Raw genomic sequence first — 17,631 nt, 5'->3', positions numbered from 1 at the left:
GAAAGTTCATCATAGAATTTTCTTAAATATTTTATATTGGAGAGTGTTTTTAAATGATGTTTTGGTCTATTCTATTCATTTCTTTGGGTTTGCTAAATCCACTTTCCTAAGCTTTTCATTATATTTCTTTCTTGATTTTTTTTCACATAATGTCTGACATTATGTAAGAGAAATGAAAATCTTTTTACTATCTCTTAACATATAGAACACAGCTCAAAAATTTTAGGAAAAAATTTAGAATGTATTTCCTAAATATTTTCAGGATTCTGCAACCAATAAGGCCTATAAAGAAGAAGCTACATATACTCACCTCATTCATGGCAGGAAATCTGAGAGGGGCAGAAACCTTCTGTTGTCCATTGTCATAGATATAGACAAGACTTTGACCAAAGGGCCTTTTTCCAGGCATGTGAACGATGGTGATATTGTGCTGATAAAGTAAAGCATACATTAAAATGACTAAAATTACATCATGTCTCGCAATGACATGCTTACAGAGCATTACTTCATAATTTGTGTGAAGAAAATATTAAGGACAGTTAAAATATTGATTCAATGATGTTCTCAAAACAAGTAACAATTTCTTATGTACAAAACAATTAAGACTTGACCAGAATGCTCACAAAAATCCTACGTTTCTTCTGTATTTTCTAATGTTCTAGATGTCCTTAAAATTATTTTTCAATGATACATTTTGTTTTTGTGATAAGCAACAGAAATACATTAGCTTAACAACCTCACATTTTATTTTGAATTAAAATTTAAAATCAGTCTAGGAAATCTTCAAGAACTCCTAAGTTTTTTTATTTTATTTTTTATATATTTGAATTACAAACAAGATTGAATTACATGACGATCCCAGTTCCCTTCACCCTCCCTTCCTCCTCAACCACCCCCCCAAACTAAAATCCTACCTGTCATATGTCCTTGCTTCTAATCTACACCTGACTCAAAATTTCTGCTTCCTCATGACCTCTGCATCCTTCCTTTTCTTCCCTTCTCACTCTCGTAGCTTCCTCCCCTCTTCCCATGTTCTCAATTTGCTCAGGGGATGGTGACCCCTTCCCCTTCTCCAGGGGACAAAGTTTGTCTCTTTTAGGGTCTTCTTTGTTTACTACTATCTCTGGCAGTGTGGATTGTAGGATGGTAATCCCTTACTCTATGTCTAAAATCCACATATGAGTGAGTAGATATCATGTTTGTCTTTAAGAACTCATACGTTCTAGAAAAAAATTATTACTGCTTCTTTAACAATGGTAAATAAACTAACATCTTTGTAGACAGAACTTTACTACAACAGAACTTGGAAATGAATATTGGCAAAGCAGTCAAAAATTCCTCATAGAAATGCACCAAACTATTATACTTCCTAAAGGGAAGATAGAACGAAGAGTTTGATGTGGCATCCTAAAGTCTTACCCAGAGAGAATCACAGAAACTGTGATCAGGAAGCATTACTGTTGCATATTCTCTTTTTGTGCACACTGCGACAACCAACATACCTGAGTGGGTAATAAAAGCTTCAAAACCCATTCCACTTCCTGTAAAAAAGCTAATAAAAATATATGTTATCAGAACCTCTGAAATCAAGTTGACCAGTCTCTTCACCATTATTAACTATAATGGCATCACAAATATCTTTATCAACAATGCAGAGATCTTAATTCTATTGCCACACATCAGCCCAACTTTGTCTTGGTCATTTTTTAAAAACATTTTAGGCATAAAAGTTAATAAATTATAAAAGGTAACATTAGAAGTAGATGGTTCTCAATCTTCGTAATGCTTTAATTCAGTTCCTCAGGTTGTGGTAATCTCGTCATAAAATTATTTTCACTGCTACTTCATAACTGTAATTTTGCTACTGTTATGAATCAAATATAATTATCTGTGTTTTTTGATGGTCCTAGGCGACCCCTGTGAAAGGGTCCTTCAATCCCCCTAAAGGGATTGCAACCACAGGTTAAGAACCTCTGAGCTAGGAAAAAACTATAAAATTTCACACCTTTTATATTCTTCCAAACATCCAGAAAACATACATTTTTAAAGTTTTTAAAAATCATAAGGCATATTAAAAATTATTAGCTACTGGGGCATGAATATTTTACATAAAAACACAGCTCCTTCAATGGAAAAGTATAAATTTCTTTCTTCTCCACTTTTATACTCCTTTCATTTTTGTTTCTTAAAGATCTTCAGTATTTAGCCAGAAAAATATATGAAATACAGAATAATTATTTTGAAAGCAATAAAGCACTTCTAAACTATATACAGCCACAAGATGAAGAAATTTCATAAGCTGTTATAAATTTTAAAAACTAGATGCTTAAGATATTTTATCCTACTTAGCATATACAATGTGACAATCTTCATTTATATCCCACAATTTGTACCATTACCTATATAATTGTTTTCTTTTTCCTCTTTGGTTAGTGGTGCCAAGGGTTAACTGATCCTGATCTAAGCAAAACCAAGCGGTGAAAGAAAATGCAGACCCAGGCCATTTCTGAATGGCAGGCACAGAAATTCCTGCCATACTATGTGACAAATTAAAATACTGCAGTGCACTCTCAAAACTGAGTTTCCGGGCCATTGTCAGGATTGCACGAGTCACAGGAATGGTATAAGGGTGAATTAACTCAGATTCATCTACTCTCAGCAATCGTAGTAGTCGACGGACTTCTTCTGAGCTCACAGACTGACTTCCCAAGGAACCATGAATTGCAATTAAGTTCTCAGCACAAATTCGATGTAGGGAAGAATGGGATTCAAGGGTTTCAATGATTCTTATTCCCATGTTTGCATTCACACATGTTGTTCGGCTCTGTTTATTAATGCAACAAATTTTTTTCAGCCAGTCAGAGATGAAGATTTGCAGGTCATGGGATTCTAGCTCCGGAAGCCATTGGATAAGAACCAAGAGAGGATGGACATTACTAATGCCCAAAATACCAACTGAAGTATGATCACCCTCTACAGCCTAAAAAGTGACACAAAAGTAAAAGGTTAGTTACTATTCTTAAAGTGGAAATAATGAAACTTCCCATCATAAAGGTTAAAACTTACCATATTCATAAGTTCTTTAAGCAGTTCTAAAGATGGCTGACCCAAGGATTTTAATACCTCAAACATGTGCATATAGCCAATTCTTTCTTTAAATACTTCCTAGAGGGGAAAATAATATATTAAAATACATTTTCAATGACTAAATTTATTAGAATATTAAATATCAAAAACTTACATAAACTATTTGGTTAATAATACAGAAAAAATTACGAAATCAGTTTTATTGTCTTACATTATCTACATGCATCTATATCCATCCCCTGCCCCAGAGTCTTTCTATATTGCCTAAACTGACCTTAAAATTGAAATCCTTCTGTCTCACCTATCTCAGAACTGGGACAACAGGCATGTGCCCTTGAACCTGGCTGTGTTCATCTTAAAACATATTCTATTATTTTTCTGTAATAACAATAAAGGTATAAAGTCCAGCAAATGCAAAATAGATGGAATTAAAAAACTGTCTTATAGAACTATGTTCTGCATATTAAGTTATATGACACTTCTTTACCCTAAGCTTCTTGATCTCTCTGTCTTTCCCACCCCCATCTCCCACCCCCAAAGGCAGGGTTTCACTGTATACTTTTGGATGGCCTGGAGCTCTGTCTCAAAAAAAAAAAAAAAAAAAAAAAAAAGGAAAGAAAAAAAAAAAGAAGGAAGGAAGGAGGGAGGAGGGAGGGAAGGGAGGGAGGGAGGGAAGGGAGGGAGGGAATGAAAGGAAAGAAAAAGAAACGAAATAAAGGAAGAGAAAAAAACAAAGAAGGGCTAGATTAGATTCTTGATTAGTGTGGTGGCCCAGAACTAGGAAGGTAGAGACAGAAGGCTTGAGCTCAAGGACACCCTGGGCTATAAATGAGACCCAGTAAAACAACAAGGACTAGGCATGTAGTTCAGTAACAGAATGGAAGCCCTGAGTTAGGTCTACAACAATGCTCAAATTTTAAGTGACCAGAATAGTAGTACAAAGAATTTTCTCTCTGCTCTCTGTGTCTAAATAAGTTCACATTGGCTTAAAAGTAAAATATAAGGACTACCCAAAAATCTAGAAAATAGAAAATCATTCCATTAAATTAGGCAAAAATAGATACACTGCCAGGCGGTTGTGGTGCACTCCTTTAATTCCAGTACTTGGAAGGCAGAGGCAGACGGATCTCTGTGAGTTCCAGGGCAGCCAAAACTACACAGAGAAACCCTGTCTCAAAAAAAACAAAAACAAAAACAAACAAACAAACAAGTAGATGTACCAACCATAAATAGGTTTAAACAAAATCAGTATAACCAGTTATCTCTATAAGTAGTTAGCTGTGTTCCAAGGATAAAAAGAAAGGCTTATCAAGAGGTGCTTTGTTATAAAACCAAAATCTTTTAGGGAGGAAAGGTCGGGGCCCTAACATTTTAAGTATATACTCTACCACTGAGCCAGAGCCCATCTTGGTACATAAACTTTAAAATTTTAAACCATGAAAGGTATTACAGGAAAAAAAAAAAAAGCACCTTTGAAAAGACTTGAACAGCCTGGAAGGTTTGAATTTCAGAAACAATACTAGCAATCTGTTTTACTAAAAAGTGAATTTCTGAGAGCTTGAAGTGATTTCCCTTACAAACAATAAAACCCTATTACAAACCCTATTGGCAAGTAAAATTGGAAGTCAGAAAATAAAGTTTGAAATAAACTTAACCATAGATTACAATATTTCTGTTCTTCTTCTTTTTTATTTTTTATTTATTTATTTTTGTTTGGTTGTTTGTTTGTGAGACAGGGTTTATCTGTGTAGCTTCGAAACCCATTGTAAAACTCACTCTGTAGACCAGGCTGGCCTCAAACTCACAGAAATCTGCCTGCCTCTGCCTCCCTAGTACTGGGATTAAAGGCATGTGCCATCACTGCCCTGCTGAATTACAATATTTCAAGAAACATTCCTGATAGCAGAAAAGTTGCATATAGTTAGTACTTAAGGGATAAAGATCAGACATTAGTACATAGTACATGTCACTAACATGTACTATGTATTTTACTGTGTGCCTGGCATGTTACACAGATATCTCACAATACTTAGAACCTCTCAGTGAGCTACTTATATGTATACAAGCATAATCAGACAAAACTACAGTCAGGGACAGTGGATAAGCACTGAGATAAGGAACTGGGAGGATGGTTCAGCAGTTAAGAGCACTCGTTCCAATTCCAGAGGACCTAGGTTCAATTCCCAGAACCCACATGGAAGCTCACAGCCATCAGTAACTCCAGTTCCAGAGGATCTGACATTCTCATACAGACATACATGCAGGCTAAACATCAATGCACATAAAATAAACAAATCTTTTTTAAAAAAAAACAAAGAACAAACAAAACCCTGAGGTTAATGATCACAAAAAACAAAACAGAACCCTATAGACACATGCATTGGGAAAACAAGTCCCATACAGACAAGGTGGTAACATGTGAAAAATATTCATATTGTGGATAGTTATAAACTAATTAAATAGCAAAACTGGTTATTTTATTCATAAAAAGCTATGTTGGGAAACAATTATTTAAGCTCAATAACCATACATTCACTCACAATACCAGCAGTATGAACTCTCCAGCACTCTTTTGAACAAGACTGTAAACAGCTATTAGTGTGCAGTTTGGTCATCTAATTTTTTTTTTTAAATACAGTCTCACTACATAGCTCTGGTTAGCCTGGAACTCTGTGTGTGTAGAACAGGCTGGCCCCAAACTCACAGAGCGCCATCTTAGTGCTGGGATTAAAGGTATCTACTACCATGTCAAGTCACGGATATCTTTAAAAACCTGAAGTATCCATAAACAGTTTGTCTATAAAATTATCAGCAAATTATAAGAAGGTGAACTACTTTTGTAAACTACTTCATTACAGGTGTTATGCCATGCATTTTATATACTTTCATACATCACTTTGGAATTTATAGAGCAAAAATTGATAAAATGAACATATTTTAAAGCTTAAAGACCCATTTCTCACCTTAGCAGCTGGAGAATTCTTCATCACTGCTGTCAAAGCTTGAATACTTGATACAGCCAAACAATCCAACCGTCCCTGAAACACCTACCAGAGGGAATAGTAAGAAATTAACAAATGTACTGAGGATTTTGTTCACATGGAAACCTTTGTTCTGCAAACCTGAAGAAATAATAACATGCATTACATTCCTCTTCCTATCAGATGGATTGTTGAAACACTATAATCTGTAGGAAAAAAATACTTAATTAACAGAAGATAAGCTATATGTCAAGAAGAATGAAGCACATTCACTTATTACATTAAATGTTCTGAGGGGGAAAAACTTTACACATGCTTTTAAAAATAATGGACAATCTCAAGAGGAGGGGAGGGAGGTCTGCAACTAGAAATTATTATATTATGCTTTAATTTCCCTTCAAAAAAATACTTGAACTTACTATGCTTAAATACCATTAGCATGTATAATGATATATATGTAGCTTAAATAACTTTGTGTCCTTAGTCTCCAAATTCTATAATGGAAATGGTGTGGACATAACATCTTTAAACAGGCACATCTATTTCTATAAAAAAAAAAAATTGGGGGCAAATAATGAAAATGAAGTATGTATCTATAAGTACTGGCATGTTTTGGAGAAGGCAATCTTTAATGCCAAAAGTTTTATGAAAGAATTAAAACTCTGATTTTTATTTAAGCTTAATCATAAGTATGAAATGTATTAAAGATCAGGAGACTCTCCTGGAAAATAAACCAATAACTACCATCAATAATACTAAAATAAATAAACATTCAACATGACTGCTATATAAGACTTAACCAACCTTCATAGGATAGACTTTAGACTAGAAATCTCGGGCTGTAAAGATGGTTCAACAGTTAAGAGCACTGGCTGCTGCTGCAGAGGACCTGAGTTCTATTCCCTGCACCCACATGGCAGCTCACAATAGTCTGTAACTCCAGTCCTCAGGATTTGATGCCCTCTCCTGGCCTCTGAGGGTACTGTAGTCTTACACACACTTAAAAATGAATACAATTTAAAAACAAAAGGAAACACAATATTATTATGACCTGAAGCTAGCCACTCCACAATAGCATTCTCTTTTCTAACTCCCAATAGAACTGATCTGCACACAGAAGAAAGTCTTTAGATATTTGTGTTTACTAAGTTCTATTACTTTTTATGTGTAGTATTTAATCTAGACTCTTGACTTTCATTGTTGTTGTCAAGTATTATTACATAGGAAAAACATATATAGTAAACACTTGAAGATAGATTAAAATTCTGTGTACACAGGTAAATACAAATAAAATCTGTGGTGGACTTTGTTCAAGAATAAACTAAAAATACCTCATCTTAGCTACCTTTTGAATTTCCATAACCTTTTGTAAGAAATTGTAATAAATATAAGTAGTCCTTCAGAGAGTCTCAAAAGGAGAAATCTAAAGCAATAAAGAGCTCTATGAATCTCTATTTTACACCGAAAAAATAGAAATTAACATATTATAAAATAATATTTTTCTACAACCCAGTAAACCTGAATATTAAAATAACTTTAACAAAAGATATATAAATTCTCTAACAAACTATGTTGAGAAAAAAAAGCAATTTACAGGTAGGTTTTTGTTTTTTCCCAAACTAATTTGCCAAATATATTTTGAGAAAAAACAAATACATCTGTTTTGATATTTCATTATAGGGTTGGATTTTGAGAACAGGAAAAAAATCAAATTGTTTGCTAGATTAATATTCAAAGGGCTTATCATTGTCTTCCCTTCCTCCAAGATTCAGGTTGTCCATTGAATTATAATCATTGTGTCAATAAGAAGCGAAGAATCAAGATATTAACAATGACTATGCATATTCACAAACAAAGCCCTCACGTCCCAATACACCACAGTGCTTAGAAAAAGCAGCGCCTCAAACACAAAGTCATCACCAGGTGGTCAACAGTGATACTGGGTTCCATTCCTGCACTTTTTATCTTCCCAAATTGAAAAAAAAGCACACCTTAACACAGATAAAATTGTAATGGTAGTTTATATTTTAATTTAAATAATCCTCAAAAACAAGTAATTACTAGAATTAGAGGTTTGTGGTTTTGGAGAAATAAGAAGAAAAGCACAGGAACAGTTAACCCATTGACTGATTCTGGACTTCAGTTGAAACAAGATGCGGGCATTGGAGATACCTGGTCCTCACTTATCTCTGTCAGTAATTGGTTGGCAAGGTCTTTCTCGTTCTTGTCTGCCACCATACTGTGAGCATTTAAAAATAGCTGTTAAAAACAGAGACAAGAATAATGGAGAAAGAAGATTAAATTGTTACCTAAAAGCAGAATGAGGTCCAGCTGGATTTCCAAGTCTCTTGAAAACTAATCCAAGAATCCACATGTGAAGTACATCACTTCCAGAAATAGATAATAATTTGCTTTCTGAATAACAATTTAATAGTAGTTTACATAGTACATAACTATTGTAGATACAACTCTCCTTTAGAACTCAAAAATTATTAAAATAAACAGCAATAACTAACAATATTCCCAAATTCTTAAAGAATAAGTGAAGAATGAAACTCAGAAAGGAAAGCTGTTACTGAGATAGATAAAAGATACTACAGTAAATAATGTGCTTAGCTGAATACGTTTGCAAAATCCTATTAAGCTAACATTAAAAGGAGCTCTTTCCAAAAATACTTCTCAGAGAGCCAAAGAGACTAGTGTGTAGCTTGACAAGGGAAGTTACTGTGCAGCACTGACTGCCCAAGTTTATCTGATCTCACATTTTGTTTAAAAAAAATATTCTTAAGCAGAACCTATTGCATATTTTACTGTGCAGTCTGGAAAGGGCAACTGGGGAAATCTCTCTGGCACACATGGGGATTTTGCATTAAGTGTTTTAAAAACTTATTATTATTATTGTGGATGCATATATGTGAGTGCATAAAAGGAGGAGGCACATGTCACAGTGTAAATGTAGAGATTAAAGGACAACTTTAAGGGAATAGTTCTCTCCTTACACCTTTACATGGGTTCCACAGATCAAACTCTGGTCACTCTGTCAAACACTGGTCATTTGAGGGACCTTTACCTAATGAGCTGTATCAGTGCCCACAATTATTCTCTTTTACATGAAACAAAGGCATTAAGTACTTCAGTTTCAGTGTATTAACTCTGCATCCCAAAAGGTTTTGTTCCGTCAACTCAATGAGTAGAAACTTCAAATGAAAGAGAAATGGAAAGAAAGGTTTAGAAACTAAAAGCATCCTAAGGAAATTCTGTTATTTCAGAAATGGAAAAGGTTGAATTACATGTGTAAATGATGCAATATAAAATAAACTGGGCAGCAGTGTAATATGGGATGCAAGAGTACATGGAAAGCTTAATGCAAGAATAGGCTTTGGAATCAGAGACCTTGATTTACATCTTGGCTTTGTTCAACTTCTTGATTACTTGGACTGAGCCTGTGCTACCTAACCTGGCAAAAATCTCTAAATGATTCTTAATATGTGTGTGTGTGTGTGTGTGTGTGTGTGTGTGTGTGTGTGTGTGTGTGTGTGAGAGAGAGAGAGAGAGAGAGAGAGAGAGAGAGAGAGAGAGAGAGAGAGGGAGAGAGGTTGAAGTTCAAACTTAGGGCTTCATGCACACTTAGGAAGGGAGACAAGTTTATTTACCTAAAATGAGACTATCCCATCAAATAATCCTGCAGGTTAAATGACATATAATCTATAGTTTATTTGCATAATGTCTAGCACATAATAAGGATTTCAAATATGAAAGCCAATATTAGAAGAAAACTTACAAATGAAATTAATTTCTTTATTACTGATGTGCAATGGAATTGGGATGCTCAGACTAAAGCAAAATTAAGTAGTCTCCAGGGCTGAGGATATAACATACTAGGAAAGCACAACCCTAACAGGCAAAGGCACCAAGTCTGATCCCTGGTAACACAAAACAGAAGCTAACACACCAGACTACATAGAAAATATTTTTAAAGTTCTTGCTCTTAAAATAGAAAATATAACTCTAAAACAATAAGATATAGTCAGAAAGCATAAGGTTTCAGCCTTCTTAAAGCCAAAGTGATGGTTTTAAATCCTTGCTATTACGAATGACAGGTTGTAGTTTATCCTGTAAATAAAATATTGTTGGATCATCAAAATGCATTGTACAAAATTCAAAGAATTAATAAAATATTCAATATTCATCACATCTAATCATAAAAGTCTAATATATGATGCCATACAGTATATATTTTAAACATATATAAGAACTATATATTATAACGAAAGTTAGCTGCCAAGCACAAATTCTTGGGAGATGAACACATATTTAAATTGGTGATTATCATACACAAAGATGGCAGAGAAGCTACCAATAGCATAGGCCAACAAGTGACACTGTGTAAAAGTACTTGTCACACAAGCCCAACAACCTAAGTTCCAGCCCCAGATGTCCTATGATCTTCAGATGCACATTTTGGGGTATGCACGCACATTTACATCATGCAGATACACAAACGCATGTGCGCACGAGCACACACAATAATAAGTTTTCAAAGAAAGCTACCAACGTCAGTTTAAAGCTTTCCATCAATTCATAAATTATTTTTGCTACTTGACAGCTTTAGTTGGAGTGTTTCCAGTGAGTATGGATGTTTAAACAGTAAACTCATCCTGATTCTGCATTATTGCATAAAACAGACTAAATGACTTGTTTATTAACAGCAACAACAAAATGATACAGAAAGCAATATGCACATCATGAAATATATTTGGGAACTTAAATTTTCATAAGATTTCAAGTATTTTTAAAAATTCAGAAATCATAACTATGTTCATAAAATGCTATATTATCAATAAAAATTGTAATTGTCATCAGGCAGTGGTGGCACACATCTTTAATCCTAGCACTCAGGAGGAAGAGGCAGGTGGATCTCTATTAGTTCAAGGCCAGCCTGGTCTACAAGACAAGTTCCTGGACAGCAAGAACTGTTATATAAATAAACCTTGTCTTGAAAAGCCAAACCAAGGGCTGGAAAGATGGCTCAGTAGTTAAGAGCACTGCTGCTCTTCCAGAGGTTCTGAGTTCAATTCCCAGCAACCACATAGTGGTTCACAACCATCCATAATGAGATCTGGTCCCTCTTCTGGCTTGCTGGCATACATGCATGCAGAACACTACATACACAATAAATAAATAAAAAACTTTAAAAAAAAAGAAAAAAGAAAAACCAAACCAAACCAAAACAACAACAACAAAAAAGAAAACCTATAGTTGCCTTACATTTAATACACAGTAAATAGTTTACACTAGCTAAAATCAGTAACCCTGAATACAAATCCAATTTATCAGGACTATATATTATAATGAATTTAGTTAGGGTCAAAAACATGAATAAAAAAATCCTAATACCAACAATTATTAGTATTGAGCAAGAGCTAGTAATTTAACACCTCAGGACATAATTCCTCCCCTTGTGTACTGAGTAAATTTGGAAATTTAATTTAAAGACTTAACTTTAATGTTTTAAACAATTACTGCCTGCATGATGAAATTTTTTAATGTTGGACGAGGATATGAAAGCCTTATATGCTGGGGGTGACAATATAAATTAGCATAGCCAAATGGAAGCAGTATGGACATATCTCAAAAAACTAAGAACAGAATTACGACATGATCCAGTTCTCCCACTCAGCATCTATCACTTGCATGCCTGTTATACTGCTAGACTACGTACAACAGATAGGATAGAGAACCAGCCCAGGAGCCCAACCACTGAACAGATAAAGAAAATAAGGCACACCATATAATGTGGTAGTATTGTTAACCAGAAAAAGAAAATTAAATTCTGTCACTTGAAGCAAAATGAATGAAATAAAATACAGCAGACATAGACAAGTACCACATGTTCTCTCTCATATATGGAAACAGACAAACAAAAAACAAATTGATTCAAGTAGAAGAGGGACTGCCAAGAACTAGGAAGGATGTGGGGGTGTTAGCAGCAAGAGCAGAAGAATGGATGAACTGATCAAAATATAGCATACATGAACATAAATACTACATGAATCTCATCAATTTGTATAAATAATACATATGAACTTCTGAAAGACAATGGCTGGAATGTTACATGATTTGGGATGATTCCGACAAAAAAAGTATCTTCCAAATGGAGAAAACTACTGAAATGAAAAAGAGAGGCCCAAAGGCCTGGCTTTCCCACCTGAAAAATGTTTCTTCTTTGGTATATTGAGTTTCAAAGAAAAATGTAGTAAGTAACATGAAATACTTAGCTTTTTTAAAACTAGCACTTGGAAAGCTGAGGCAGGACGATTGCTGGGAAGTTCAAACACAGACTAGTCCCATAGTGAGTTTGAGGTAAGCCCAGGTGGTAAAGTGAGACCTGCCTCAAAAACAAACATGAGAGCTTTAACTATGAAACTTGGCTGTAGTAGAACAAATACAGACGTGTGCTATGTGGTGATGTTTTGGTAAATGAGACACCACTATTTGACAGTGGTCCTGCAAGATTCTACCACTTGGTAAGTTGTATCTATCTTAGTTTAAGTAAGAACACTTGGTGATGCTCATCCTAAAGATATATTTTTCAGAATGCAGCATTCTGTAAAATGTAACTGCTGAGTCGGGATCCTAGTTAGCTATAAGAAAAAAATGCATTTTTTAAAGACACTGTTCATATTAGACTTATTCATATAATGAAAAAAAGTACATTTTGACAAATTTTCAGGTGGGAATATCCTAAAGATTCTTGATATGTGCAATCTGGACTCTTTTTTTGGTGGGTGGAGGGTGGCTTCAAGACAGGATTCTCTGTGTAACCTTGGCTGACCCAGAACTTGCTCTATAAACCAGGCTGGCCTAGAATCCACCTGCCTCTGCCTCCTAGTGCTGGGATGTGGTGATATTTTGTTTATGTTATAATAAATAGAGCTTACGTGAAAATCAGAGTGCAGAGCTAAGACACTAGCTAGCTATAGAGACTGGGCAGTGATGTCACACGCCTTTAATCCTAGCACTCCAGAGACAGAGGCAGGCGGATCTCTTTGAGTTCAAGACCACTCTGAGATACATGAGATTGAATCTGTCCAATAGAGAAACAGAGCTCACACATTTAATTCCAGCACTAGAGAGGTAGAGACAGGAGTGATATGGCTGGATGAAGAGAGGAATATAAGGCAGGAGGAGACAGGTGTTCGGGGAAGTCTGAGGAGCAGTCAGTCTGAGGATGCAGTCTGAAGACAGGATTACCCCTTTGGTCTGAGCATTGGTAGAGGTAAGAACTCTAGTGGCTGGCCATTCTGCTTCTCTGGTCTTTCAAATTTCACCCCTAATAGCTGACTCCAAGTTTTTATTATTAAAACCAAAGAGAGTTCATGCTACACTGGAATCAAAGGCATATGCCACCAATACTGCTAAGTCTGGATTCTTTTAATAATACACATGAGATAACCTTGTTACTGATACTGTCTTCCTAAGTAACAAAGTCATACTGTTTTATAATAATCAAAGTGTTTTATAAACACTTCTGTTACGCATTTTCATCTCTCTAGGATACTATCCACATAAATAATATTTAAAAGACAGACAGACAGTTATTCTGACTATCAGAATTCAGTTTTGACAACTTTTGAAATTCTTGTCATTACATACTTTATTAAATGTATTTTCTGCTCTACTTAACTATATTATTATTATAAAGTAAGCAATGAAATGACATTAAAAACTTTCAAAGATATTCCTTTTTAACAGTGAGAAAAGCAAGAATCCTTACTGATGAATAATATCAAAATTGACTCAGTGTTTTCAACTAGGAAGTATAAGAATTAAGCCAGGTGCTGGTGGTGCACGCTTTTAATCCCAGCACTCGAGAGGCAGAGGCAGGCAGATCTCTGTGAGTTCGAGACCAGCCTGCTCTACAGAGTGAGTTCCAGGACAGCCTCCAAAGCCACAGAAACCCTATCTTGAAAAACCAAAAAGAATTCATAGACAGATATAAGCATCTATGGAGTAGTTTCACTTCCAACCTCTCTTAAAATCTTTTGGTAACATCTTAAACTCATGGGCATACAATATGAAGCACAGAAATATTAACTGCTGTGAAATCTCTCACACTGCTGTAGCAAGCATAAACTAGAAAATAGTAACAACAGTCAAAAAGCAAACTGGCAATATGTACCATGAGCCTTAACAACGTTCCTACTACTGTTCCGGTTTTCTAATTAGTTTTAACTTTTTAATACAAAATCTAATTTTAAAAATATGCAGTTTAGTCTATAACCCCATGACTAGGAATTCTACAAGAAACAGAATTGCATCTTTAAAACTTCAAAAAATTAGGCTGCGAAGATGACTCAGTGAATACAAGTGCTTGCCACACTGTATGAGGACCTTGACTGTGTTTGTAAGTTCTAGACAAATAGCTAATCAAGAAATCAGAAGTAACCCAAGACTTTAAATGGTCTCAAGTATATTTATCAATGTCTAATGGAAAATAAAGAATTTCCTAAACAGAAATATCATACAAAAAAGATTCACATGAGTTTTATCACCTTCAGACAATAACAAATAATATAATTCTAGTTTCAATCAAGATAAAAATCTGTCCCAAATAGACAGTGAGTAGATTTAACAGGCTCTTCTGAGATTGGAGGATTGAGTATCTGCCTAGTTCCCAGACCAGGATGTATGACTATTGAATACTGCTGCCCTCGGCCTAACTTAGGTTGGGCTAAGTGAGAGCATGAGAGGCAGAGTGCCTCTGATACTCTCAGAGAGGACAGCCTTAGCTGGAGTCCTGCTTCTCTCACTGGCTTTGTGATCTTGGACAGGGTATAAACTTTTATCACCTCTAAGATGGGGTAAGTATACATACACTAATACAGTCTAGTTTTATAATGATAATTAAAACAGTTTATCAGGTAACACTTGCCTATGTACTGAAATGCAAACACAAATTAACAATAAAAATTTTCATAATGACATGCTCAGATCTGAATAAAAACAAACCTTTCTTGCTTGTTTGTTTTCTGTTTTGTTTTGTTCTTGTTGTTGTTTTGACAGGTCCTCACTATGTAGCTCTGGTTGTCCTAGAACTCACTACATAGATGAGGCTGGCCTCAAACTCCCAGAGATCCACCTGCCTTTGCCTCCTAAGCACAAAGATAAAAGGCATGCCCAAGTATGCCCAACTAAAATAATAACATTTTAAAAAGTCATAAACAATGCCAGTAAGATATCTCATGAGGTTAAAGCTCTTGCTGCCACGACTGACAACCTGTGTTTTTCTCTAAGTCCCACATGCTAGAAGATCAGAACCAACTCCCATAAATTATCCTCTGACCTCCATCCACATTTCCTGTGTGGCACATGTCCCCACACAGATATAAGTAAATAGGCAACAAACAAATGTTCATAAATATAAAAAAAAGTACCTTGCAGTTCTGTAGAAGTCGTATGAGATGTTCAAAGCAATTACTGTTAAGGAAAATGGCCTGAAGAACAGGCCTGTCTGCGCAGTCTAACATGGCTGTGATGGTATCTATAAATTAAACAAATTCACCCATGTAAAAGTGAAAATTTGGAATCAAATATCTATCATCATCATTTTAAAGTTAGGCTTTTCAGTTGACAGAACAGATGTAAATTAATTGGAAATAATATAGATGAGAAACAGAAAACAAAAGCTGTAACTAAGGGAAGTAAACATTTTCATATTTTATAATTCAAGCTAGTTTAAATTTTACATAAGACTGGCAAATATTTTTCAGCAGCTTGCTTAGTTGTTCTTTCATAAGGCTCATCTTCTGATTTGCTATTAATAAGCTGTATCTAATTATGATATTAAGTAATCATGTTTAAACACTACTGATGGTGTATGTCCTTCTGTATGCTGTGAATATATGTTTCTCTTATTTGTTGATGAATAAAACTGTTTCAGTCAATGGACAAGCAGGATTTAGCCAGGCAGGAAATCCAAACAGGGATAGAGAAAAGTAGTAGGCAGAGTCAGGGAGATGCCATGTAGGTGCCAAGGAAGCAAGAAGTCCAGGCATCACCCGTAAGCCAAGACTACATGGAGATACACAGATTAATGGAAATGGGTTAACAAATAAAAGAGTGCTAGTCAATAAGAAACCTGAACAATAGGCCAAACAGTTTATAATTAATAAAAGCCTCTGTGTGTTTATTTGGGACTGAATGGCTGAGGGAACAGATGGGACAACAACTTCCATCTATACATGAATTTATATGCCAAATCATTACTGGTTCTTATATCTGGGGGTGAGATAGATATAGAGATAGATATAGATATAGATATAGATATATAGATATTGGTTTTTTGAGACAAGGCTTCTCTGTGTAACCTCCCTTGCTGTCTTGGAAATCACTTTGTTGATCAGGCTGGCCTCAAACTCACAGAGATCCTCCTGCTTCTCCCTCCCAAGTACTAGGATTAAAGGTACTCAGCCAAGATATAAAAACTTTTACTCTCTTTTTTCCTAAGTTTCCTAATTCAGCTGTAATGACAATATCTACCTGTTATAAGTACAGTTCTTTAACAATTTAACACAGGGAACACAACATGAATCATATAAATTATTGATCACAATTCACAACATAGTAAATTGTCATAGTAAAAATCTAGTGTGCAAGATGATCATCAGACACTTGAGAAATCTGATGGGAAATGTCAGGCTGTGGTTCTGTATCTTATCTGGTGTTCTAATTCATACAACATAAATTACTAAGATAAAGGGAAACATCATTTCTTTTTTATTAGGATATAACAATATTAGTTATATATAGGATATATATATTAATTATTGTCACTTCCAAATATTCATGCCTACATATAAAATTAAAAGGGGGAATTAGATGAACAATCAAAAATAAGCAATGACCAACTGGTATGTTCCATTTAGATTCTAGAGTCTGGAATACACTTATAATATCACTAGTTTTTGACGTGCATTATTCTCCTTTTAGGATCACAAAGCTAATGATTCACAGAGGATGGGCCTGTAGCATCAGTCTTTGCCTTCCCATGCCAGTTCTGCTCAACAGAGGCTGAGAGACTTTGGAAAAATTACTGCGTATTTGACTCCCTGTACATTCATCCTTTAGAAGGGAATAATGTGTGTGACTCACCTATTGTTGATTAAAACAATAGATGGAAAATATTACTACATTAATACACTGTAACCAAAACAAAAATGAATTATCGTCATTTTGAAGGGAAAAAAATATGAACTGATTAAGGAATCTGCAAAGCAAAGAGATCAGATGTACTTGCACAGAGACACAAAATAACCAACACAAAGAGAAGGAAAAGAAACAAAGACACAAGGATCCTCTATGACAACTAGATGTTCTGTTCTAAAGAATAGAAATGCCAGAATGGCACTTATCTATTTAATTTTTATCATAAGTAAAACAGTATACCTTCAAAAACTTACTCTTCCTGGCAATTTTAGTCCTAACTTTTTTTTAAGCACAGATACTTTAATGGATTAGACTTTCAAAAGACAATACAACACATTTCTCCTTGATAAAGCAA

At 34.9% G+C, this 17,631-nt stretch overlaps 1 protein-coding gene across 3 annotated transcripts in view; it reads right to left on the bottom strand.

Moving 5' to 3' along the window:
• The window catches only part of Nbeal1 (neurobeachin like 1), a 151,973-nt gene that overhangs the window by 88,580 nt on the left and 45,762 nt on the right, over positions 1-17,631 (bottom strand). For 2 of the 3 annotated variants that reach the window (XM_027397011.2, XM_027397013.2), the window contains 7 exons: positions 15,506-15,612; positions 8,241-8,327; positions 6,051-6,134; positions 3,067-3,165; positions 2,400-2,980; positions 1,420-1,552; positions 311-430 (listed from right to left, as the gene is read on the bottom strand). In XM_027397011.2, the coding sequence (XP_027252812.1) occupies positions 311-430; positions 1,420-1,552; positions 2,400-2,980; positions 3,067-3,165; positions 6,051-6,134; positions 8,241-8,327; positions 15,506-15,612 (1,211 nt within the window). The remainder of the gene's footprint in view (positions 1-310; positions 431-1,419; positions 1,553-2,399; positions 2,981-3,066; positions 3,166-6,050; positions 6,135-8,240; positions 8,328-15,505; positions 15,613-17,631) is intronic. The other variant, XM_027397012.2, reaches the window with a different exon arrangement.

This window comes from Cricetulus griseus, chromosome 2 (genome assembly GCF_003668045.3).
Source record: "Cricetulus griseus strain 17A/GY chromosome 2, alternate assembly CriGri-PICRH-1.0, whole genome shotgun sequence".
NCBI classification, from domain to species: domain Eukaryota; kingdom Metazoa; phylum Chordata; class Mammalia; order Rodentia; family Cricetidae; genus Cricetulus; species Cricetulus griseus.
This window is presented reverse-complemented; position numbering and strand designations above follow the sequence as displayed.